Here is a 25,078-nt window from a genome sequence, read left to right on the forward strand (position 1 = left end):
AGTCCACCAGGAGGAGAAAGCTCAAAGACGTGGGCAGAAGATAGTGGGATGGAAATACCATTTAGCCTAAGTGGCAGAAATAATGGATCATGGGTCTATAAAGCAAACAAATAGGCATTAAAGAAGTAAATGGGCCTAAGAAGGCCCGGAAAGAAAGAAATAGCAAACTCATACGCAGTATGGGTGTAGAAAAGTGAGAATGGGTTACAGCTCTCATAGCAGACCCAAAGCAATGTAAGTAAAGAGAGTAAGGGGCAATGGAGGATCCATAAGCTCCAAAGATAAAGTATGAGGCACTTGGGCCAAGGAAGCCCAAGGAATTAGTAAAAGCCCATGGGAAGCACAGAACTGGAAAGGGCCAAGGATGCCCCAAGAAAGTAAATGGGCCAAGGATGCCCAAAAGGAAGTTAGCGGGACGCGGGAACCCGCAAGTAGTAAAAGGCCTAATGAATTTATTGGGCCATTAGAGAAGGAATGAACAGTAAAGCCTAAAAAGGCCCAACAGCCCTAGGTAAAGCAAACTTCACAACAGGCATAACAGAATGATGTGACAGGAAGCAAATAGCAAGGCAGAGAATAAAACACGGAAAAGCCCACAATCGGGCAAGGCCCAGCCCTTAAGGAAGCAAGCCATAAATGAGAAGTCAGGGAAAGCAGCCTAAGCCAGAAGTCAAGGAAGAATGGCAGAATGGACAGACGGACCTTCAGATTGCGGCAAACGCATGAGCAGCAGGTAGATTTTGGACGAGCATGGAAGCAAGGCACGCGCAAGGCTCAAACACCACCAGCTTGTACCCAGCCAGTATAGAAAGTGGTGGGTCATGGGTCAGAGGTAAGAAGGCATGTTCTAGCGGTATGGAAGGGGCAAAACTTATTTTCGTGTTTCTTGCTCAGGCTCTTTTGGAGGCAGTGTCCTGCTGGGGTGACATACCATCCAAAAAAGGCAAAGTTGAGTTGGAACCACTAGGTGCATGCCATGAGGGACGGAGAGGAAGAAAATACTTACACTGTGGCAGGTAAGGATGCCACGGCAAGTAAACAAACAAAAGAGTCTTCTTTGTTTGGTGAAGTGGAATGGTGCGGTTAGCGTAGGTAAGTGGCACTGGTTGGGTGACTGACCAGTCAGTAATAGTCGGTAAGGATGCCCGCACCAGACAAAAACGGTTAAGGGCTAAAATGATAAAAGCTAGCCACAGGGGGGCAGAGCAACCTCTGGGGAGAGAATCACCATAACTAAGAAAAAACATGGAAAGATAAAAATGAGGAAAAGGAAAAGGAAAGAATTGGAGAGAATAGAAAGAAGAGTAAAAACGAAGAGAATCAAGTGGCAGGCATGCATCGAATAGGTTGATCTCCCTCTCCCTCTCCGACCCATGTTCTCTGCTAACGGCAAAGGACCTCTCTAACTACAAGTCATTCAGGCCCTCCCCTTCAAAGCAGTTAATTTCTCCCATAGAGAGATTAGTTGCGTTGAAGAGATGGTTCCTCTTTCTTGACTTAGATCCAGCAATATAACTTAACACGGCAGACTGACTTTTTCTCTTTTAATAAGCTAATTGCTATTCATTTAATACTTATCCTTTATTGCTGTTTCATAAAACGGGCATTTATTATCCAAGCCCATTATTCACTTTTGTTTGAATTGTAAAAGAACTTCTATTATTGTCTTTATTTTATTTGTCTGCCATAGCCATTGTAACAACTCTACCTGCCATGGGCATGTGATAAAGACTGGGCAAACAACGGCATTCATTTTTGCACAAGCCGGACCAAGGAAGGTTGCTATTGGACCAGTCTTTACTTCCTGATCCAGAAAGCTTTGGGCCTATTGCAGTAGGAGGCGGCTCAGCCCAACATTTGCAAAAAAAGGCCCCCACAAAATTTATATTTTTTTTTTTTCAAAAGAAAAAACTACTAGGCTCATCCATCCAAGAAGTGATATGTTCACAATATTTTCACAACAAATCATAGGTGATAAGTTGTTATTGGTTCTAATTTAAACCTACAACTTAAGTTACCTTTTTGTCTATCCAAAACAACCAATAACAAATTACTACTTATGATTTGTTGTGAAAGTGTTTGTAAAAATGTTGTGGAAATAGCATTTCTCCATCATTTCCACTAAGTTAGTGATTTTTTTTTCCAAGACTTACATGTTTCCTTTTTACTCTTTTCTTTTTTGATTTTACGTTAACCCTTTCTCCCTAATATATCTCACCGTTTGTTTGTTTGTTTTGTTTTGTTTTGTTTTTTCAAATCAATTCTTCTTTATTTTGAATTTGAAGGGAGGATATAACATAATTAGATAAAAACACTCCTACTATAAAACTGTTATTATAAATTCGGTCCTATTTGTATTATTCAGTTCTATTCGGTCCATTTTGGTTTTATTTAGTCCACATTGGTTCTATTCGGTTCACATTGGTTCTTTTCGATCCACATTGGTCCTATTCGGTCCACTTCAGTCCTATTCGCTCCATTATGTCCACTTTGGTCCTATATAGTTCACATTGTTTCTATTCGGTCCACTTTGGTTTTATTCAGTTCACATTAGTACTATTTGGTATATGTTGGTCCTTTTCAGTCCGCATTGGTCCTATTCGGTCCACTTCAGTCTTATTCGGTCCACTTTGATTCTTTTTGGTCCATTTAGTCATATTTTGTCCACTTTGGTCCAATTTGTTTCACATCAGTCCTATTCGATTCACATTGGTTCTATTCGGTCCTAATTTGTCCACTGGTCCTATTTGGTCCACTTCGGTCCTATTTGGTTCACATCTTTCCTATTCGGTTCACATTGGTTCTATTCGGTCCACTTTGGTTGTATTTGCTCAATTCGGTCTTATTCAACCTACTTTTGTTCTATCTAGTCCATCCGATTCTATTTGGTCCCTTTGTTCCACTTCAGTCCTATTTGGTCCATTTTATCAACTTCGGTCCTATTTAGTCCTATTTAGTCCACTTATCCACTACAATCCTACTCGGTCCATTCAGTCCACTTTGGTCCTATTTTGTCTTATTCGATCCACTTTCGTTCTATTCGGTTCACTAGTTCCTATTTGGTAGGGATGACAATTGTGACCCGACCCGCAAGTACTTGGCCTGACTCGACCCTAATGGGTTGGGTTTTACCTGACCCGCTAAACAGTAGGGTCGGGGTTGGATTTTTAAAATAAAACCCGAAATGAGTTCGAGTTTTTCCAATACTCGGCCCGGACCTGGACCCGGACCCGACCCGCTTAATTTAGCTAAAATTACCAAAAAACCTAACTATATATATTACCTTATATCTAACCCTAAGTCTTACTCTCATTTTAATCCTCACTCTTTGATTCAGCAGCCGCCCCTCTCACGCCTCAACCTTACTCAGTTTCCAATTTCCAGTTTCCACTCTCACTCTCAAGTCTCAACTCAAGCGATGAAGCCCCAAGCAAGCCCTCCCTCAAGTGACCAAGAAAATCCTTGCCCACAAGTCGAAACTCTCAACAATCACGAAAATCTCCACAACCACCGTGAACTACCCCTCACCCATTATAGACCCACAACTGGTTGGGTTTGGGTTTTTTCTTCTCGTGTCTTTGTGAGCAAAATTTGGGTTTGGGTTTTTATTTATTTATTTATTGTGAGCCAAATTTGTTGGGTTTTTTTTTGTTTTTTTTTTTTTGTGTTTTGTTGGTGGGATTTTCAAATTTGCTAATTTTATTTCTAGGTTTGCAAAATTTTTGGGATTTTTTGTAAAGATTGGTTTGTTAGATCTTGGCATCTGTTTGGATGCTAAGAAAATGTTGTGATTATTTTTATTTATTTTTGGGTTCGTTACATGTATGTTCTGTGATGATTTGTGATTTTAGGTTTGTACCAATTTCTTTGTTTATGATTTTGGGTTAGGGCTTGCGAGCTCCAACAGGGTGGGTTTAGGTGCAACAAAAAAAATCTGTTTGTTAAACGGGCTAGGTTCAGGTAACGGGTATAGGCTCGCGGGTCAGGTTTGGGTATAAAGAAACTCGGCCCCGAATCGGACCTGTTGCCATTCCTACTATTCGGTCTACTTTGGTCCTATTCGGTCCAGTTCAATTCATACGGTTCTATTTAGTCCATTTTGGTCAACTTCAATCCAATTAGGTCAATTTTGGTCTACTTTTGTCAATTTAGTGCATTCGGTCCATTTTTGTGCACATACATAATGGATAAAGACATATTTGGGTTAAGACCATCTATTCGAAATCCATATATATATATATATATATATATATATATATATATATATATATATATATATATATATCAAACTTGTTTAATAAAAGTTATATTATAACTTAAAACAATCTAAACATTCTGATTATGTAAGTTAAAATCATACATGGAGAATCTCTTTTTCATAGTCATTACTTCAATTCATTTTTCTTAAATATCATTACTTTTTTTATCTACTATTCGTGTACCTGCACGATACGCATATTTTTTTTGGCAATTCATATGTTTTTATTTAGTGAAAAAAGAAAATAGTAGATGATACTTGTAAGTAGAGGTGTGCATGCGTCAAGTTGGGTCGAGTTGAAGATTTTTTTCAACCCAACCCACCGTAGTAGGTTAAAAAAAAACTCAATCCAACCTTACCCATCATAGGGGTTTAACCCAACCCATGTTGAATGGGTTGGACCCATGGGTTGGACAATTTTTTTTTAATTACTATTATTATTATTATTAATAATAATAAATTGAGCATTAGAACAACCCTACAACAAATACGAGCAAATTTATAACTAAGTAATCTTGAACATTACACCAAACCAACACAAATTATATTAGGAGAACTTAGGGTTTGAGTTTTATTTAGGAAGAGAGGCAAAAAAATAAATAACAAAATTGTATAATATATTTTTAAATAAATTTTTTAAAATTTAAATATATATTAAATATAGTTGGGTTGGGTTAGGTGAGTTCATGAATCTTATGACCTGAAGCCAACCCAAATTCATTGAAAAAAAAAAAAGAAAAAAAAAAGAAAAGAAAAATCTCACAACTCAACCCAATCCACCAACCCCTAAAAACCACCCAACCTAGCGGGTTAGGTTGGATTGGGTCGGTTTTGTCGGGTTAGCTGTACACCCCTACTTATAAGAGTTAGTTTCAAACCTTTCTTAAAATGATGTAATTATTTTCTAAAAAAGTATTGTTAATACAATATATTATATTTTCTAAACTGAGCTATTTTTATTTGTTATTTGAAAGTGTTTTCTAATTTTTTTCAAAGAAATATAATGCATTTTACATTTAATTATTATAAGGCTAGATGATTTGTAAATAATGTAATATGTGGTTGGAACTTGTTTCTAGTTCTTCTTACAAATAGTCCATCCTCTATAAGTATTGAATAGCCTAAAGTGGAAGAAGATACAACTAAACCTATCACTTGTATTAGAAAAAAAAAGATTTTAATAAAATAAAAAATGTAATTTTATCAAGAACCTATCAACATTACTCTGAGAATCTAACATGATCGTCAATGAAGCAACTCCTCTTTTTACATAAACCTCTCATTCCAAAGCATCACCAAATTGGACTGAAATGGGTTGAAGTGGACCGAAATGGACAAAAATGGATTGAAATTTGACCAAAATAGACAAAATGAACCAAAGTGGATTGAAATAAACTGAATGAACTAAAATGCTATGCTAATGTAGCTTAACAAGAGCTTAGCAATAGTAATTTGTAAATGCTGCTACACTTTATGGTCCACGTGAAGTTCGCGTTAATAATTCTAACACCACCTAATTTCATCACGTGCTGATACGGTCAATTTTGAGTGGTAGAGATATTTTCTAACCACTTTTATTCACATTGATCCACTATTTTTTGGTCCATCCATGCATTAGCTTATTCTAACCTTTGTACTTATTAAAAAAAGAAAAATTCCAAACTTTTGTATATTTTGGGGGTAAAGAAGCATGTTGTTAAATTGGGTGTTTATATGCTTGTAGTGTTAAGACGGTTGGTCTATCACCACCGGGGGCAATTGGTCTAGTGGTCATGGGCTTATTCCTAGGGAAGCGCATGAGAAATGACCTGTACTCTTGGCTCATGCTCACTAGCATTATCGATGGGGCTGGGTGTATAGTTATGACTTATCTAAAGTTTCTGCTTCCATAGGCCCAGACTCAACGAGTAGGGTGTCATTATGGTCATGCTCTGATTGCCCTGCTACCCATTTTTTTCTCAAAAAAAGAAAAAAGAAAAAAGAAGAAGAGACTATTAGTCTGTCTTTAAGAGCCGTCGATCCAATACAGCCATAAATCAAACACTACTAGTCTTTGGTCTCTACTAGAAGAAGCATGTTGTTAAATTGGGTGTTTATATGATTGTAGTGTTAAGACCGTTGGTCTATCACCACTGGGGGCAATTGGTCTAGTGGTCATGGGCTTATTCCTAGGGGAGCGAATGAGAAATAACCCGTACTCTTGGCTCAAGCTCACTAGCGTTATTGATGGGGCTGGGTGTATAGTCATGACTCATCTAGAGCTCTTGCTCCCATAAGCCCAAACTCAGCGGGTAGGATGTCATTATGGCCCCACTCTAGTTGGGCAAAATTTGCCAAACAGTATAATTTCGAAAAAATTTTAGGCAAATGGCATGCGTTCAAAGTTTTAGTTCCACTATTTTTGGAAGTTGATTTTCAGAAACTCAACTTCTAGCCAAAATCGATTATACTAGACTCGTCTTCCAACAAAGAAATAAGTCTGATGTGGATTAAAAAAAGGAAAAAAAGCCACGTAGAAGTCGAGTTTATTGAACTCGACTTCTATTAAAAGTCGAGTATAGTGAACTCGACTTCAAGCTTAGGCTAAAAACAATTTCATGGGGGTAAAAAGGGGAATCCGAGTATATTAAAATCAATTTTGAGAGATCCTACACCATTTACTTTTCTTCGATTAACCTTCTCTCTCTCTCTCTCTCTCTCTCTCTCCGGTGTCCCTTTCTGTCCATCATCTTCCTCTGTGGCGAGGCAACCAGTAGGTTCGTTCTCTCTCTGTCTCTCTCTAATGGGATTTCTTTCTCTTTATTTATTGGCTGAAATGGGTTTTGATTTGCTTTTTAGGTTTAGTGATTTGGAGATTTGGGTTTCATTTGATTTGGGTTTAGTTTTTATTTGTTTTTGTTTACAGTGCTATTACATATATTTGGAAATTGTTCTACAACAAGCTAAAGAAAAGTGGAAACCCTAGGATTTAGATGTTGAAAATTTTATTTATGCCATGGTTTAACGTCTACATAATAAACCGAATGAGATTAATAAATAGAACAATACATTTGATCGGAATGTCAGCTTCTAATTACTATATTTCTGCTTCTATATTTTCATGGAGCTTGCAGAGGTTGAAGAAAATTGTCAAGTTACTGTAGTTACAGATTATAATAAAATATAAAAGCAGGAGACCTCTATAAGTCACATATAGGTAACAACTAATGGAAGTTAGAAAGCACAGGGACAAACAAAAGTAAATTAGCAAAACTAACAACCTCCATTCCAGGAGTCACAAAGAGAGTTCCACCAGCTTCTAAACTCATCAGTGCATGAGCGGTAATTGTACCATAGCCCATTGATACCTGTACAATGTAGAACACAAAATACAATCAGATTCATGACTGAGAAAATGATAGAAATCTGAGCACAATCAGCTTCAAGATCTACTTCAATCAGCCACGCCATAATACAACAAAATAAATATCCCCCCAAAATCATAAATTTAGTTATACAGCACGGTGTAGCTTGAGTTTAGGCACAAAGGGATTTAGAACTCCCTTTTAATATATTTTGTGTTGTAAATTGTATATCATGGTCAGAAGATCATACTGTCACCAATATGATTAAAGATTACATCCAAGAAGGCATACACATACAAATGTATGTATGTATGTATCTATGCATCTAATGCTCTAACGTTCCCAAATACCCAAAAAGTAAAGAGGGGGGGGGGGGGGGGGGAGAAAGAGCAAGTTCTTTAAATTCGAACACCAAAGATCCATGATGCATCAGAAAAGATACATTGCATCAGTAATGCAAATGCCAATGGAAATCTGAACATCTTCCAGTCAGTAATTCATACCCTCTCATTCTTTTGCTATGGTTTTTAAATTCAAACACCAAAGATCCATGATGCATGAGAAGAGATACATTGCAGCAGTAATGTAAAATGCCAATGGAAATCTGAACATCTTCCAATCAGTAATTCATACCCTCTCATTCTTTTGCTATGGTAATTAAAAGAAGAAAAGCTAAATCAAGTCAAGCCATCACATAACAGAAAGGCAATAGATAAAGAAAATAGAATATTGGATAGTTGGAAAATTTGCTGATTGTAACTATGACCAAGTTTTAAGAATCTTATATTATTAGCCAATTAAATAAATTATCAGAATTGATTTATATGGTCTTAGTCATTTTCTTGAATTTACTTACTAGTTACAATTGTAGACTTTATTGGCGGTTCAAAAATTTTCTTTTACTAGAAAACCCGAAGCATTGGTGTTTGTCTCTCTGATCAAATAAGATAGCAAGGGTTGAGGCCTGTGTGTTATCAGTTGCAAACCATGTAACAACATGGCTAATCAAATCCTTCAGTCTAGTGAAAAATTTCAACCAAGTTAGACACGAAGTTGTAGAATATATGTTTATAGGGCGAAAATGGGCAAATGCCCATTTTGCGCAAAAAAAATGGGCAAATGTCCAATTTCCCAAACTAATTAGGAATATGTCCCTTTTTTGAAACTCGATTTTCTCAAAATTGAGTTTAAAAAAAAAATTCTGGAGCCCTATAGCGACGTTTTAAGGAGCCTATAGCGGTGTTTTGTAACTCGAGCTCCATCAACTCGAGTTCCATGCAAGTTTTTATTTATTTATTTTTTTTATTTTAAATTTTTACCTATAACTCGATTTTATGAAGCTCAAGTTCCAAAACGCCGCTATAGGCTTCTTAAAACGTCGCTATAGGGCTTAATTCGATTTTGAGAAAATCGAGTTTCAAAAGAGGGACATTTTCCTAATTAGTTTGGAAAATAGGGTATAATGCTGTTTTTTTTTTTTGCGCGAAAATGGTATTTGCCCATTTTGGCCATGTTTATAGTAATATTCTTATTTTTCTCACATCAAAGTGAGGGTGGAGTTTCTGACTTGTTTGATGTGAGAAGTTTTGAAGTGACTCAGCAAACTAGCCTAATCTAAATGTATATGTGTGTGAAGCTCCCTTCTGGAGACTTGAACTCCGACCCCTGCTCCCCAAACCCCACAAGCACTTATACTTGTAGAGTGACCATCGCACTAAGGGTGTGCGGTGGTGATTCTCATGAGAACTATCCTAATTGTATTGCTGTTATAATTGCCAAGTAAGCTTTGTAATGTGGCAGAAAGCCATTGCTGTACCTACTCTTGGTGTTTTGTCCTTGTTCCTTCATTTAATCAGTCATCTTATACTCTTTTGGTTAAACTTTTTACAGGTTAATGCTAGTGGACAATTTTGTAGGGTAGCTGAAATGCAAATTACTGGCAGCAAGATAGATGGGGTGGGCAGCAATATAGACTTTGGTGTACTTGAATAGAAGTGATTAGCTTTGTGCATAAGTGATATTGCTAAAGTGCCAAGGCTTCATAATTAAGAAATATGTAATTGAGTTATTGCCAAACATTCAATGTACCCTTCATTATTGCCAAATCCAATCAATTTAGTTGTTTAGACATCACTGTCTGGAAATTCCTCTATAAAAAGAAAATTCTTCCACATCATAAGTTGTGTGTGTTTGCCATGGGTTTCATCCACAGTCACTAGTCACTATGGTTGGACATTTATAGTTTTCTTCGAATCTTAGATTAATTTGTGCATTTTTAATATATTTTTTTATAAGCAATATAAGACACCAAAGTAATCATATAAAAGTAGGATGAATTTCTAAATGAGCATTAAAACATAAAAATCACAGTAGGCAAATGTCATGCAGAAAATAAACGCCAAACACACGCTAGTTGCATATATATATATATATATATATATATATATATATATATATATATATATATATATATTAACTAACAATTATTGCATATTCAAATGATGATGATAGATGCTATACTCTTTATAAAGACTGTTAACTAACAATTCAAACCACTGCTGATTTTTAATAAGGATATCCCCAAAAAAAAAAAAAATCCCTCGAAAGAGAATCACAAATTGCATGTGTTGCTTACCTAGTTCGGAACATGGCTGTTTGTTGATGCGCAAATCACATTCGGACATCTCTTGCAGTTATGGCCCTCTTCATGACACACTCCACATTTCGGCTTGGGTTGACTCTCCCTTCAATCCATCTCATTTCTTATTCTTGTTGACATAGGTCGACCTTTTTCTCGCAACATTTCAGGGTCAGAGTACAACTTTGGGCCGGCAACCTTCCACCATAATGATTTATCCTTGGACACACAAAACTCATGTGAATAAGTGGCAAGTCGCTGTTGTAAAGTATAACATGGGTCAATATACATCATTGCATCGACATGTTCCCTGATACAAATTGCAATCACATGTGAACAAGAGATCTTATAAATTTCCCATTTGCCATAAGTACATGTGTTCTCTAGCAACCTTACTTCATGACTATGGTCCCCCCCATCAGATTTGTGTGGATTATGCGTTGTGCAAACTTGATATACACCGTTTTGTTGGTTAAATGGCCTCACATAGAGTTTTGTCCCTTTTTTGTAATTTGCTTCATATTTCTCCATGGCATGCTTGCTGAACTCCTGACCATGTTCAATATCACCCAATATTTTAGTGCGCCGATCATTGAAATAGGCGACAAGTTTGCACCAAATATAGTCAACCAATGCAGATATGGGTAGTCCACGTGCACCTTTTAGAACTCTATTGAAACACTCAGACATATTGGTAGTCATTGCCCCATATCGATGTCCACCATCATGTGACAGTGTCCACTGCTCCAGACCCTCCTTCATTAGATAGGAGTACGGCTTCTTTTTTGCAATATTGGGATTGAGATCCTTACTAAATTTGAGTTCAGCTAGCTTAAGGCAATCCAATATTTTTTCAAGTTTGCGATCTTGATGCTCGTATTTTGCTTTCAAACAAAAACTTTAAGAATTTGTCATTTAATTAAGTGTCGAAGTTGCTGCCATATGTTTAATGCAATATCTATGATATACCAGAACATAATCATTGGGCCACTATGCAATGGATGATATTATACCTCTATGTCGGTTTGATATTATGCAAATGCCGGAATCGGGTACTACATCCTGTATCGCGGTCCGCGGGCAAGATAAAAACCATCCCCAACTGGCCCCCGTCTCATCATCCACAACCGCAAAGGCAAGTGAAAAAATCTCATTATTAGCATCGGTAGCCATTGCAGTCAACAACTTTCCTCTATATTTTCCATAAAGATGAGTTCTATCAATACTAACTACTGGTCTACAATGTGCAAATCTAGCAATGGAAGGAGCAAAAGCCCAGAACACATGCTTGAATATCATAGTACCCGGTATATCCCCATTGATCGACTGAAAAGACACTTATGTACCCGGATCACTATCCTTTTATGCCAACAACAACTTTTGCAACTTTTGGTACAACTCTTCCCAATTCCCGTGTATGTTTGCAATAGCCTTTTGCTTCGCATCCCATATCTTGTAGTACAATATATTGTGGTTAAACCTTTCCTTCATCAAATTTTGGAGATCCTTTATTTTGCTGGTGTGATCTGCAAGTACATATGTATGAAGTTCTTTGGCAAGAACATTCAAATTCATCATTCTGCCATCTTTGTTCACCCCAACTGACGAACAAGTTTAAGGACTGCCGTATACTGTGATGGCCCATAATTCGTTAAGCTTCCGTTGCGAGAATGCTCAGACTTTCCATGCACATGACTCATTTGCGCACTTCACACATAATCTTTGCTGGTTGGACCACTTAGTTATATAATTCTTGTTGTTGTCCATAGAGTAAACTATTAATGCATGTCTCACCGCCTCTTTATTAAGGAAAATCAACTTTTTGCTAAAATTCATTCCCTGCACCCAACTTGATGAAAATGGTATCTCAACATTTGAATGATCAATTATAGTATCCCAAGTGTTTGCATGGAATGATAGGTCATGAGCTTCATATGTAGGGATTGTAGTTGTAACATGCTACACACCTATACCATCGCCTATATCATCTTGAAACTCTATAGAATCATCATCATGATCATCCATGACATTATGACGGACATTGTCAACATTTTCATAGTTTATAGTATTCTCGTGAAAGTCATCTCTCCCAATCATCTCTTCATACTCATCTCTACCATGATCAACATCATCTTCGTCTTCGTCTTCCCCCCTAGAGATTGAATACATTCTTGTTGATAACTAGATCCGCAAGCCTCCATTGGAGTTGGTGTCTCTTGACATGGTAGTGTATAACCCCCAACTGTGGTGCATGGGGTAAGAGTCGGATGACTATCCGCATGTAATGATTGAAATTCTTTCCTACCACCACCCTCCAAAGTTGTTTGTTGCACATCTTCACCGCCAACTTCTATATGAGGCTCCACACTTATATACAACTCGTTAGCTTTTAACTGGGGTGTAGAGTTTATCCTATCAAACATAATCTTAACATGCTTGTCTCCTTTTATTTCAATAGGCGTGAAGACAATACGATCACTGAACACTGTATGAGAAGCACGATATGTAATTTTTATGTCAGGCAACCGACGGTCCAAATTCAGTTCTTTCATAATTTTCTTTTTCAACTTCCTCAAATTGATCTTTCGTCGTTTTTTTAGCTGAATAATCTCTAACTTTTTACTAGGCCTTTCATATGTCACTCCATAAGTCACATCAATTCGAGGCTCCCCACCATAATATAGATATAAATCAATCGAACTCATTATAAGCCTATAAGTCAAATAAGTTTACTAAAAGTTAGTGACGAATATAACACCTTTATTTGATATGAATTACAAAATATTACCTCAAGGCAAATATAAAGATAACATTGTATAGTCCACTAAACAATTATAAACAATTAAAATTTTATTCTCTCCAAGCAAAAATTCAAAATTTTAAACTCAAACAAGTTTGTACATGGTCGCTAACCTTAAAAAATTAATATTCGTTACACCTTACAACTAACAAACTATTACACATTACAACACATTGCAAATAACTAACATGTTACCCATTCATTCGCATTATACATAACAACACATTACAAAGAAAAACTCATTGCCTATTTCAAATAACAACCCATTACAAAGCACATATAACAAAAAAAAAAAATAATAATAATAATAATAATGATAAATTACTATTACAAACAACACATTACTCATCAACAATATAAAAGTGGTATGTGTATATATATCTACCAAATGAAAAATGTGAGTATATATATTAGCCAGGTCTAACAAAAAATAAAAATAAAAAGAAAAAGGTTTGAATAAATACCTACAAATTGAAGAAGAAGAAAAGCTTTTTAATTTGTAGAATGATCAATGTGTGTGTAAGGGAGAGTTTGGGCGTGGGAGAGAGCTGGGAGAAGTGAGAGTTCAGTGAGCTGAGAGGTGAAAAGTGTATCAAAGAGTTTATGTGTAAAATTTATTGGAACTCGAGTTTGATAGACTCTAGTTCCATTTAAAAATATTTTTACCGTGCGTACATAACTGAGATAGGTGGGTAGGTGGTGTAATTTACTAGCCTGGAAGTCAAGTATTGTATCCTCGACTTTCAGTGGAAGACAAGTTCAATAAACTGGACTTTCAATAGTTTACGTGGTAACTTTGAATGCATACGATCCGTCTAATAATTTTCCCGAATTATTCTATTTGGCAATTTTGCCCTCTAGTTGCCCTGCTACCCAGTTTTTTCTCAAAAAGAGAAAAAAAGAAGAAAAAAAGAAGAGTCTGTTAGTCTGTCTTTTAAGAGCTGCCGATCCAATACAGCAATAAATCAAACACTGCTAGTCTCTGCTCTCTAGTCTCTACTAGAGCTAGAGTGGGACACACTAGAGGGAGCGATAACAGTTACAGTTACAAGACAATCAACAACAATGAAGTGCAGCAGGAGTGCTGTTCTTCAAGCTTTACTACTACATAGTACTCGCAGTCGCAGGTCGTTTGCCTCTTCATCTTTGTCTTCTGTACAAACACTTTCTTTCTTATTAGCCTCTTCCCCTTCCCACACACACCAATCCCTCCAAAACCCTCTTCTTTCTCGCTTCCTTTCCTTTTCTCTCAAACCCAATCCCTCCCTTTCTTCTTCTTCTTCTATTACTCATCGCTTTTTAAGGACCACCACCATTACTACCTCTTCCTCCTCCTCCTCCTCCTCCTCCTCCTCTGAAGAAGAAGAAGAAGAAGAAGAAGACCCTTTTCAATGTAAGTCTTTATTTCCCTGTTTCTCTCTCTTTTTCTACCATTTAACTTATATGCAAGTATAAAAATTTGATCTTTTTATTCTTTAACTGTTCAATTTGTGATTTTGAATGATAAACTATATTGGGTTCTTTGTGTACGCTTGTTTATTTGTGTTTTTAAATTTTTTTTTTTTTTTACTATTTGTTTTGGTTTCCAATATAAAATTGTGGGAAACAATGATAAATAAATAAAAGTTTGAATTTTGTTGTTTATACTGACTTGGTTTCCGGAACTATAAGCAACCCAGGTAGTTAGATAAGTTCTATGTAATTGATTGAGTACAAAGAAGCTGAATTGAGTTGTTCTTAAATGTGTTTGGTGGTTTGGGACTGACTCAGCAACCGTGGTTTATGTTTCTCTATCCCTGTGTTCGATCAGAGTCCAATGCCCCATTGCCTTAGTTTCAATTTCATTTACTCTGGTTAAATAAAGACAAGTTGATTTAGCAATCAGTTATCTCTTGTTTCTATGCTTAATTGCTTATGAAGGGCTTGAGACTATGCTATGAATTATATACTTTTGGGTTTTGAGTCTTTTGACATTCTAAAAGTTTAGTGCCATTTAGGGGTTTGAGGGATACCCAAGCGGTTCCAGCATCTCTTGTGGTGCCTGGGCACTGGGTTTGAGCCCCACCAGCCCTCTCCCCCTATTTACTTATCAGAAAAAAGTTTACACACATAATAACTGAGTCATAAACTCATGCTCCCATAGGTTCTTTAAATTGTGTAAATGGTGTAGCTGCCGAGATCAATTTAGTCAATTATGTCTCTCTTAGAAGTTGGTTAGCTACCTCTCATTTTATTCTAGGACTCTTCCCATTTCTAGGTCATTGGTGGCATGCAGAACGGGCTTATGACCTCACTCTCCATTTTGCTCTTTGGGATGAGACCTTGTGATTTTGTTACTGTTGATGGGAAATTACAGTTTAAACTTTAAACTATATAGTTTATGGAAGTTTCAAATTAAACTTCATAGATTCATAAGTTCCAAATTAAATCTTTTGGTTTAGGGAATGTTTCAGATTAAACCCTTAGTTCTATAAGTTACAAATCAGACCTTGACCTTTTAAGTCTGTTTCGATTTTAACCCTGATCTTTGCAGTCAATGATGAAAAGAGAGAGAACAGAGGGTTAGAATTAAAACAAATTAAAAGGTTTAGGGTTTAATTTGTAATTTATGAAATTGCATGGTTTAATTTGAAACCCCATAAACTATAGGGCTTAATTTGAATCTCTCTCTAAATTATAGGATTTAAAATGTATGTTTCCCTACTTTTGGTCATTTGAAATAAAATTCTTGAGAGTTAGGAAAAATAATAGATGATTCCTTATTAACTCATTGAAGAAATTAAAATTTCACCAATTTTGTTCAACTTCATAAATTATTTATATATTTCTGGATGTAGTATTTTGGTATTTTTTTAATGCTTTATGCATGAATCTGCATAGAGTTTGCATTCCTTGTGGAAAGTAGATTTGTAATCCTTGCTTTGGAAGGATACTTGGATTCAATGAGCAAAAAAGCACTTCTTAGTTCCATCTCTCTCTCAGTCATAATAGATACTTTGATACTGTCTCTGCTCAATTATTTTTAGATTTGCAGGTGAAACAAATGAAGACGGAGAATCCACAGATGGATGGGAAGAGGAGGCTGAGACTGAGCCCGAGGTACAATGTTTTAGCATAAACCAATCTCAATTGAGTCAATTCTCAACTTTCATTCAGCCATACCAGTTTACATATGGTTGATGATAGCCTTTCATGGATATAGATTGGTGATGGAGGTGATGGTGGGGGAATTGTGTTGCAAGGTGTCCCATGGGGTGAGCTGGTTCTCTCCATTGCCAATGATGTCTTGTTGCAATTTAGCGATGACATGAAACTCTATGCTTTCAAGACGACTCCTCGTGGATATATATATGTGAGATTGGATAAACTGTCAAATGAGTAAGATTTCTGCTCTTGTTTATTTTGAACCTTGGTATAGCAGATTTATGCTCAATATTCGGAAACTTCTCTAGCAAAAAGGAGTTAGCTTTTCCAATTGAATGAAACCTATTTCCCATAAATGTTAAATGACAGGATATGGTATGGTCATGGTATAAGCTCTTCTGATGGTCAATTTGATTGTTTGACTAAGGTTTTTTAATTGTTTCACATTATTATGTTTGTATCTGTAGTTAAAGAAAGGTTGATCTTACCTATTAGGTGGAGGAGATAATCTTATTATATGTCTGTTGATTTGAATCTCCGTAGCTTGTTAATATTCCAGCTTGTTTTCAACAGATATGGTTGTCCCAGCATGGAGGAGCTTGAAAACTACAGTCAAGAAATCAAAAAAAGATTGGATGAAGGGGGAGAACTTGGAAAAATACCTAAAAATTTGGCTTTTGAGGTATTGAATGGCTAGCTCTCTCCTGTAGTCTGTATATTTGCCCCAACAAGGCTTTTCATCATTATGTGGTTGAACTTCCCATAATGAGATTTATCTAATATGTAGAACTTTTATTTTGTAAATGACATATAAATAACACTTAGTTTTTGTTTTCTAGGTATCATCTCCAGGGGCAGAGAGGATCCTTATGGTACCAGATGATTTACATCGGTTTAAAGACAAGCCTATGAGAGTATGCTATGTAGAAGACGTTGAGTCTAAAGGCCCAGAAAAGGATGGAATCTATATGCTGGATTCCATAGAAACGGAATCAGAGAGTTGTCTGTGGAAGTTGGCAGATGTAAAGGAAAACAGGGACCCTCAAAGCAGAGGTAGACCTTTAAGCCGTAAACAGAGGGATTGGAGACTAAAATTGCCCTTTGGTATGCATAAAAGGGTATTTTTGTACCTTGAATTCTGAAATTTTACTGATTACATTACATTGTATTGAAGAGTGTAGGGTACCCCCAACAAAAAAAGGAACACAAGATGATAAAGTCATTTCTTGTTTTAGTTGAAACGATCGAGTCAAATGCAGTTTTTATGCGGCATTCCTGGTTTCTTGCTCCAGTTTGTTTGTATCCCAACTGGATTTTTGTAGTTAAGCCTTTGGTTGGCACCATTTGAAGAACAATCTTGATTAAAGAGAGATCTATGAAACTCATGAAACCTCTTCTTTTTTTTTTTTAGCATATGGATTTTGAACAAGGTAAATCTTAGTTTCCTGTATGTGTTATTGGCAATGCTAAATGTATTTTGAATCAATGGTGGATGTCACAGTGCGATGTGCAAACTTTAGGGTGTGTTTGTTTGAAGGTGAAATAGGGTGGATAGAAAACTTTAGGAAAAAAAAATAGGAAATAAAACTTTTTTGATTGTGTTTGGTTGGGTGGGAGGAAAGAAAATAAATAGTGGGGTCCATGTGTTTTCTTCTCGGGTTCACCAAAAAGTTCTCTCCAAAATGGAAAGAAAGAATAAATTTTTTTTTAATTGATAAAAATGCTCATGTGCAGATTCTTCAAGTTGCTTTTATTTTTTTCCTTTTCCACTGGGCAGTACGTTGCCCTTTTTTTTCTTCTTCTTTTGGGCTGTTGCCTTTTTTTTCAATACCATTGCCCCCTTTTTTTTTTTTCTGGCAGTAACATTGTCTTCTTTTTTGGATATTATTTTTATTTTTTAATAAATTTGAATGATTGCTCTTTTTTTGTATGGTTATTTGTCACTTTTTTGTTTTAATTTAGCACCATTCTTTAATAAGGGTATATGAGTAAATTTATTCAAACTCTTTTTTTCCATCCTTCCACTTTTTCACTCAACCAAATAAAAATGAGAGAAAATAAAATCTTTTCCATCCTCTCACTATTTTCTATCCTTATACTTTTTCACCTCTCCAACCAAACGGACTATTAATCTACTAAATGCATTTTGCAGTTATCCTCTTTCGCTCTCAGCTAGCTTTGAATCAGTGAAGAAAGCTTAGATGCATTATAACATGCTTTGATTAAAGAGTTCCAAGCAGTCCCATAGATTTTTGAGTTGTGGTCTTTGGTGTTTTGTTTGTTTGAACTTCATTGGGTTATGCCATAGGCCCACATAATGTAATTCAGCTGTTTGGTTCTTGATTTTTGCCCCCATAGTATATTCACAATGTACTCTGGGTGGCTCTTTTTCTTAATAAATTTTTCGTTACCTATCAAAAAAAAAAAAAAAAGAGTTCCAAGCATTCCATAGAACTGGGAAATAGCCAAATTTGGTGGAGAATGGTGCAGCAATTGCAAGCACCAAGTACAAAGTTATCTATTTTTAACTTTAGAATCAAGTGCCATTTGCTTTGCTACTGCTTTAAGCAGTCACATGGGCCTGAACTCTCACTCCCAAACTAGCATAGTGAATATAACCTTTACACATGGCTTATGGCTTTAGATCACAACATGTGCATGTGCTTTCTCAAGACAGTTGGAGGTGGCCTCCAGCTGGGTTTTGTGCACTTGGTCAAATCCAAAGTAAGCTTCCCCTTATTTCAATAAGAAGATTCTGTGACATGGGAAGGGAATTATAAGTTTGTCTGCTACTTGGAATGCCATTGGGGATGAATTACCTATTGCATCTTGGTGGAGATTTATTTGGTTTGGTGAGGCAGTATCTGTATGTAACATTATTCTCACATGTAGGTAGGGTTCACATGTGATTTTCACTTTTCACAAATGTTAGAGAAGTGTTGGATAGAGACGTTACATAAGATAGTTTTGGCCTAAGCACTGCATTGTCACATGGCTTCCACTCCATAGTTCACAATATCATCAGAGGTAAAACTTAGTTACAATTCCTTTGGTATTGTATCTTAGGTTTCTTAATTAAATTTAAACACATAGTTGCAATTAATTTATGTCTTTAGGAAAAATAACACTATTTGTACTGCATTGGTCAATGTAGTCATGTGTTTGAATTTAATTGCAAGCTATACTCTGTAATAGACTTTTGCAAATGGGGTTATATTAGTGACAATGTTTTCTGCAGAAATATATTTGAATGCAGAGACAGTTTGTTTTACAGTGGTGATTTTTATGGTAGAATTAGATTGGAGCTACTCCATATGCTTCTTCTATATGCTGGGAAAATTAGTGATTGGAACGGTCAATGGTTTGCTTTAGTGGCTATTGATTGCACCAAAGGAGAGAGCATGCACGCCACTATTATTAAGCCGGTGTGGTCAGCTCTCTATTATACTATTTGGATAAAAGGAATTCTCGGATTTATTCCTCTGATACCAAGACTGGAGAAACTATATCATTCAAAGCATCAAAGGAGGAGTCCAAGATAAATCAGTATCATGTAAATACTTGAAATTTTCAGCCCAAGCTAGTAGATTCTGCAGATAGCTTAGAATTCCTTTCTTTTAGCTTAAAAGCAATAATGTTGATTAAGGCTTTTTTTAGTCCTGTTTATGTTTTAGTTTATGAAATTGGTTGTCTGTTTTTAGTTTTGCAGCTTGAACTTTGTTAAGTTTGGTTCAAAAAAAAAAAAAATCTTCTTCATCTGTGTGTGTATTTCAGTCACCCTGTAAAACAATGTTCATTTATGCATGAAAATTTGACGCAGTTAAAATTTTTCGAGAAGATGAAAGCTTATCATCATCAAACATTGATGAGCCTTAATTTTTCATCCATTTTAATCTAGAATTTCACGACCCCAAGAATGAAGCTCAGGGCAATAGAACTTATGGTGCCAATTATGATCTTATATCTTTAATATAATAATTTCTTATTATAATTCACATTCCTCCTTGAACATGATGACAAAACTATTAATAGGTCAGCAGATGGATTCATTTGATGAGAATCTAAAAGGAACTCAGTAAAAAGAGTCAATTGTTTCATAATTGAGATGGAAAGAAAGGATACAACTTACTTGACAAGGTGATATGAATATAGACTCTTTTGTGGGATTGAGACGGTTTGTCCTATGAGGGAGGCAGTTGTTCGTTGGTTTATTAGTATTGTTTTCTTTCTTTCCTTTCTCTTTCCTAATAATTTAACGTGGACACTTAATTTTAGAATATAATAAAAGGTTATATTGATAGGTATAACTCAGAGAGAATGGCAAGCAAAATAGGATGTCTACAGACAGAAAATGAACGTTATATGCATTGATATAACTCATGAGAATCATGAAAACAAATAGGATGTCTACATATTGCAATAGATAGATGTAATAATAAGAAGCACAAACAAAATAAGGTGTGTATAAACGGGAAAATAGACATTGATAAAATGAAAAAAGACGAGAGAAGATAAATAAAGCATATTTCAAATCTACTCATATATGATATAACTTCCAAAACTTCTTTTAGATTCACGTTAAGTTTAAAGAAGGTACACGTGCCCGCATGAACATACATATAGGGAAGTTTTTTTTCTTCTTTTTGTTAACTATTTCACTTTCTACCGTAGATATCCTAAAAATCCTATAAAACCATGATGTGGTGGATGGAGGGGAGGCACATCACATAAAAAGGGAATATATCCATCTTTGGCACTTGGCAGGCCCCCAAACTATGGAGCAAGGTCATTATAGATAAGTGGACCACTAACAAACGAGTGGATTTTTTTTTCATCCTATGGTACTTGATCTTGATAAAGACATTTCCTTCCCTCACTAATTGACAAAAACCTAATTAGGTTACTTATCTTTATTGGTTGGAAAGGACATTGTGCATTAAAGGGTCCCTTTCTTCGGTACTTATATGTATACATTTTGCCACCCCGCAAGAATAAAGTTCGTTAACATCTTAAAGAAAATAACATGGGATTTATAGCCATACCTTTCGAAACTTCATTTGAAGCCACAGAGAGAGAGAGAGAGAGAAAGACTTTTATTGATGCTTTTTCTTTTGTTTTATTGAGAAACAGACTTTTATTGATGATGATAATACTAAAAGTCTAAAACTAAACATTTATTTATATTATGTTGTTGTAGTAACACTAATCATATTAAATTTTCTATAATAAAGTTGACAATAGTCCCAAAATTTAGAGAGGGAGAGAGAGACATGACACTTTTATTGATGTTAATAATACTAAAATTAGGCATTTATATATTATGTTGTTGAAGTGATACCAATCATATTAAGTTTTCTATAATAAAATTAATAATAGTTCCAAAACTTAGAGAGAGAGAGATGGCACTTTTATTGCTTCTAGTAATACTAAAATTAAATATTATGTTATTGAAGCGACAGCAATCAAATTAAGTTTTTTAAAAAAAAATAAAAAATAAAATTGATAATAGCTCCAAAACTTAATGACTTTCTGTTCGAAGAGAAGAAATATCTTGAAATGTAAGAAAAATTCCGGGTAGGATTATCCTTCAATCAACTTTTTTCAATTATGAATGGATACAAGAAACTTAGTGACGTTGTAGAATGTAGATTGATAGTTACAATGAAATGGACATGAGGGGTTGTTCATAAATGGTCCATTGATGGATCACTCAACGACCAAAGCCAACATACATATATGACTAATAACAACTACTAACCAAAATTTCAAACTTTTAACTGATAATGCCATTTGAAGCAGGAGTTGAAAATTATTATGGTCCATGATTAATTTTATTAAAATAAATTTCTAGATTTGTCTTTTTAAAAAAACAGACCACTGATGGGCTTCTTATAGAATGGTATTACATAACTAGGAAATGTCTTTTTATATGTAAAAATAAAAATTAAATTAAATTAAATTTTACAAAAATTTTAGACAAAGTAAAACAAAGCTCTCTTGTTGCAACTTTATGATATAATATTTTCTTATATGAATTTTTTAGATAGGTAGAAACAGAACTCTTTTATTAAGACTTGTTTTATACACAGGTTTTCTATTGTAATAACATTCTGTAATATTTTTTTTAATTCTAAATTTTTAGGCAGAATGAAACGACAGTCTCTAATCAAGACATGTGTGATACATGATTTTTCTTAGTCACATCATTGCATAGTATTTTCATTTATAGTTATATGACTTCTTTATAACATAACTATGAATTAAGTGGTTTAGATTTAAAAAAAAAATCAAGTGGTTAGATATGATCCTTTAATAAATACTATATATAAATTTGATTCTTTTTTTCCTTGAGTAGACTCTTGATAGTGACGTTTTTAAGAAGGCTGACGGGAATACACAACTCGTCAGCTAGTCTCATTAGGATGCTGCCTTTTTGGCGTTCAAGGCCACACCCCTTACGTAGCGACGATAAGCTGACGGATCACGTGGACGAGTCAGGGCTGACGACCTTGGCTGTAAGGATACCTTGGCGTTTATTTCGGCCACATACCACTATATATACCCCAAGACCCTCATGACCTAAAGGTACGCACAATTACCTCAACTCTGGCACTCTAGGGTTGTTTTAAAAGACTCTAACTTGATCGTCGGAGGGTCTTTGGCCGGCACCACACCGGTGCTCTCTGTCGATCATCTACTTTCTCTTCGCAGGTGTTGCTTCAATCAGAGGAGTACTAGCAGCTTACTGGTGATTTCTTCGGCATCATCAGTTGGCGCTGTCTGTGGGAAGTGTGAAGTGACATTTTCAAGTATCTCAGCCGTGCTCTATCCCTGAGACAAAAAGTTGCATGGTACTCACTCGATCGATGGCAACGAATAACAACCAAGGCGACGAACCGCATGCTACAGCGCTAGAGAGGCAAGTTCAGACGCTTGCTGCTGCTGTTGAGCGCCTTACTAAACAATCACGGCTTAGAAGAGCAACTACGGCGGATATGACCGCGCACCAAAGTGCGCTAGGGGAGGACCAGAAGTAGCGAGCCCGGGAGGGAGGAATGTCGTTAGGCTCGAAGGTAGCACCGCACCGACTAGGCCGGAGCGGCCGGAGACAAACCCGCCATCCGCCTCGGACTTCCCTGCCACCTCATATCACGCCCGAGATGCAGGAGATGAGGGAACGCATGGATGTGATGATGAACGCCCTCGCAGGACGGGTATCCGGCAATCGGACGACCTAGTTCATAGAACGGATTCGCCTTTCAGCGCCGTTGGTGAATTCATGCCCCGTTCCTCCAAAGTTTCGCATGCCCCATGTGGAAAACTACGACGGATCCAAAGACCCGTTGGACCACCCCGGAGTCTTTTAGAACCCTAATGCATCTTCGTGGCGTACCGGATGAAATCATGTGCATGGCTTTTCTTACCACCTTGGAAGCGGGCTCCTGCGAGGGATTGGTACACCAGGCTGACGCCTAATTCTATCGGCACTTTTAAGGAACTGGGCGCACAGTTCGTGTCACACTTTATTGGAAGTCATCGACACAAGAGGTCTATCGCGTGTATACTGGGCATTAAGCAACGTGAAGACGAGACATTAAGGTCCAATATAGCCCGCTTTAACAAGGAATCCCTCTCGATAGACGGCGGATGACAAGATACTCGTGGCAAGATTCACGAACGGGCTACGAGAGGGTAAGTTCTTGTTCTCTCTATGCAAGAATGACCCAAAGACTATGTCCGACGTATATTACAGGCGACGAAGTATATGAACGCTGGAGGATGCCTTCTACGTCGCAGACGACTATAAACCAAGAAAAAGGGAGAGACAGGAAGATACGAAACCCGATAATGGACGAAAAAGGGGGAGAACCGAGAGAGGGACGAGATGATTGACGACCCAAGCCGCCTACAGGAAGGTACACGAACTTCACTCCCCGAATGCGCCCATCGACCACCGTCGATGCAGACAAAGATGAGGAAACTTTGGCCTTTCCTAAAACTGAAGGAAATCCCAACAGGAGACCAAGGGATAAATACCGCCGATTTCATCAAGACCACGACCATGACACCGCCGATTGCTACGACCCGAAATGAAGAATAGAAGCTCTCATTAGGCGAGGGAGGTTACAGAGGTTCGTCAACAAAGAGAGGGCGGACCCGCCATAAAATCAAGCCCCTCGGCGAGATAATGATCGCCCTAGGCAACCCGTAGGAGACATAAGGATGATTGTAGGAGGCACCACGAGGGCCGGATCTTCCAAGAAAGCCCGAAAGACATACATCAGAACGGTCCAGAACGTCCAGTCGGCAAGTCCTGCGCTTGGAAGGTCACGGATTGGAAATCCCCCCATTGAATTCTCGGAAGTAGACGCCCAGCGCCTTCACCATTCCCACGACGACGCTTTGGTCGTCACCATACGGGCAGGGGACTATAACATACACCGAGTTCTCGTAGACAACGGTAGTTCAGCAGACATCCTTTACTATCCCGCTTTCCAACAGATGCGAATTGAAAGGGAGCGACTAATTCCGGTTAACGCCCCACTCATTGGCTTTGGAGGGGCGAGGGTACATCCACTTGGCACTGTCACTTTAGCGGTAACCGTTGGAGACTACCCACAGCAGGTCACCCGGAACATAACATTCCTGGTAGTCGATTGCTCGTCGGCTTACAATGCCATCATAGGACGTCCAACCCTCAACTCATGGAAAGCCGTAACCTCGACATACCATTTGATGATAAAATTCCCTACTGATCATGGAATTGGAGAATTGAGAGGAAATCAGGTATCCGCACGAGAATGTTACGTGGCCATGATGGAGATGGACAATCACATTCAAGCCATGAACATAGAGGAACGTCGGGTGGCGACAGAGCCCGTCGAGAGGCTCGA

At 36.9% G+C, this 25,078-nt stretch overlaps 2 protein-coding genes across 2 annotated transcripts; one reads left to right on the forward strand and one right to left on the reverse strand.

The window, feature by feature from the left end:
* Nucleotides 1-10,348: 10,348 nt before the first annotated feature.
* LOC142629237 (uncharacterized) lies at nucleotides 10,349-12,337 on the reverse strand. Its single transcript, XM_075803194.1, has 4 exons — nucleotides 12,208-12,337; nucleotides 11,637-11,766; nucleotides 11,254-11,492; nucleotides 10,349-11,124 (listed from the first exon to the last, which is right to left on the reverse strand). Exons 1-4 carry the CDS (start codon nucleotides 12,335-12,337, stop codon nucleotides 10,349-10,351), a joined length of 1,275 nt encoding a protein of 424 aa, XP_075659309.1.
* A 1,616-nt stretch (nucleotides 12,338-13,953) lies between these two features.
* Nucleotides 13,954-17,567, forward strand: LOC142627226 (uncharacterized). The gene is made up of 5 exons (XM_075801044.1): nucleotides 13,954-14,433; nucleotides 16,075-16,139; nucleotides 16,243-16,418; nucleotides 16,758-16,866; nucleotides 17,024-17,567. Exons 1-5 carry the CDS (start codon nucleotides 14,106-14,108, stop codon nucleotides 17,324-17,326), a joined length of 981 nt encoding a protein of 326 aa, XP_075657159.1. The 5' UTR covers nucleotides 13,954-14,105; the 3' UTR covers nucleotides 17,327-17,567.
* The last annotated feature ends 7,511 nt before the right edge of the window (nucleotides 17,568-25,078 follow it).

This window comes from Castanea sativa, chromosome 3 (assembly GCF_040712315.1).
Source record: "Castanea sativa cultivar Marrone di Chiusa Pesio chromosome 3, ASM4071231v1".
Lineage (NCBI taxonomy): Eukaryota > Viridiplantae > Streptophyta > Magnoliopsida > Fagales > Fagaceae > Castanea > Castanea sativa.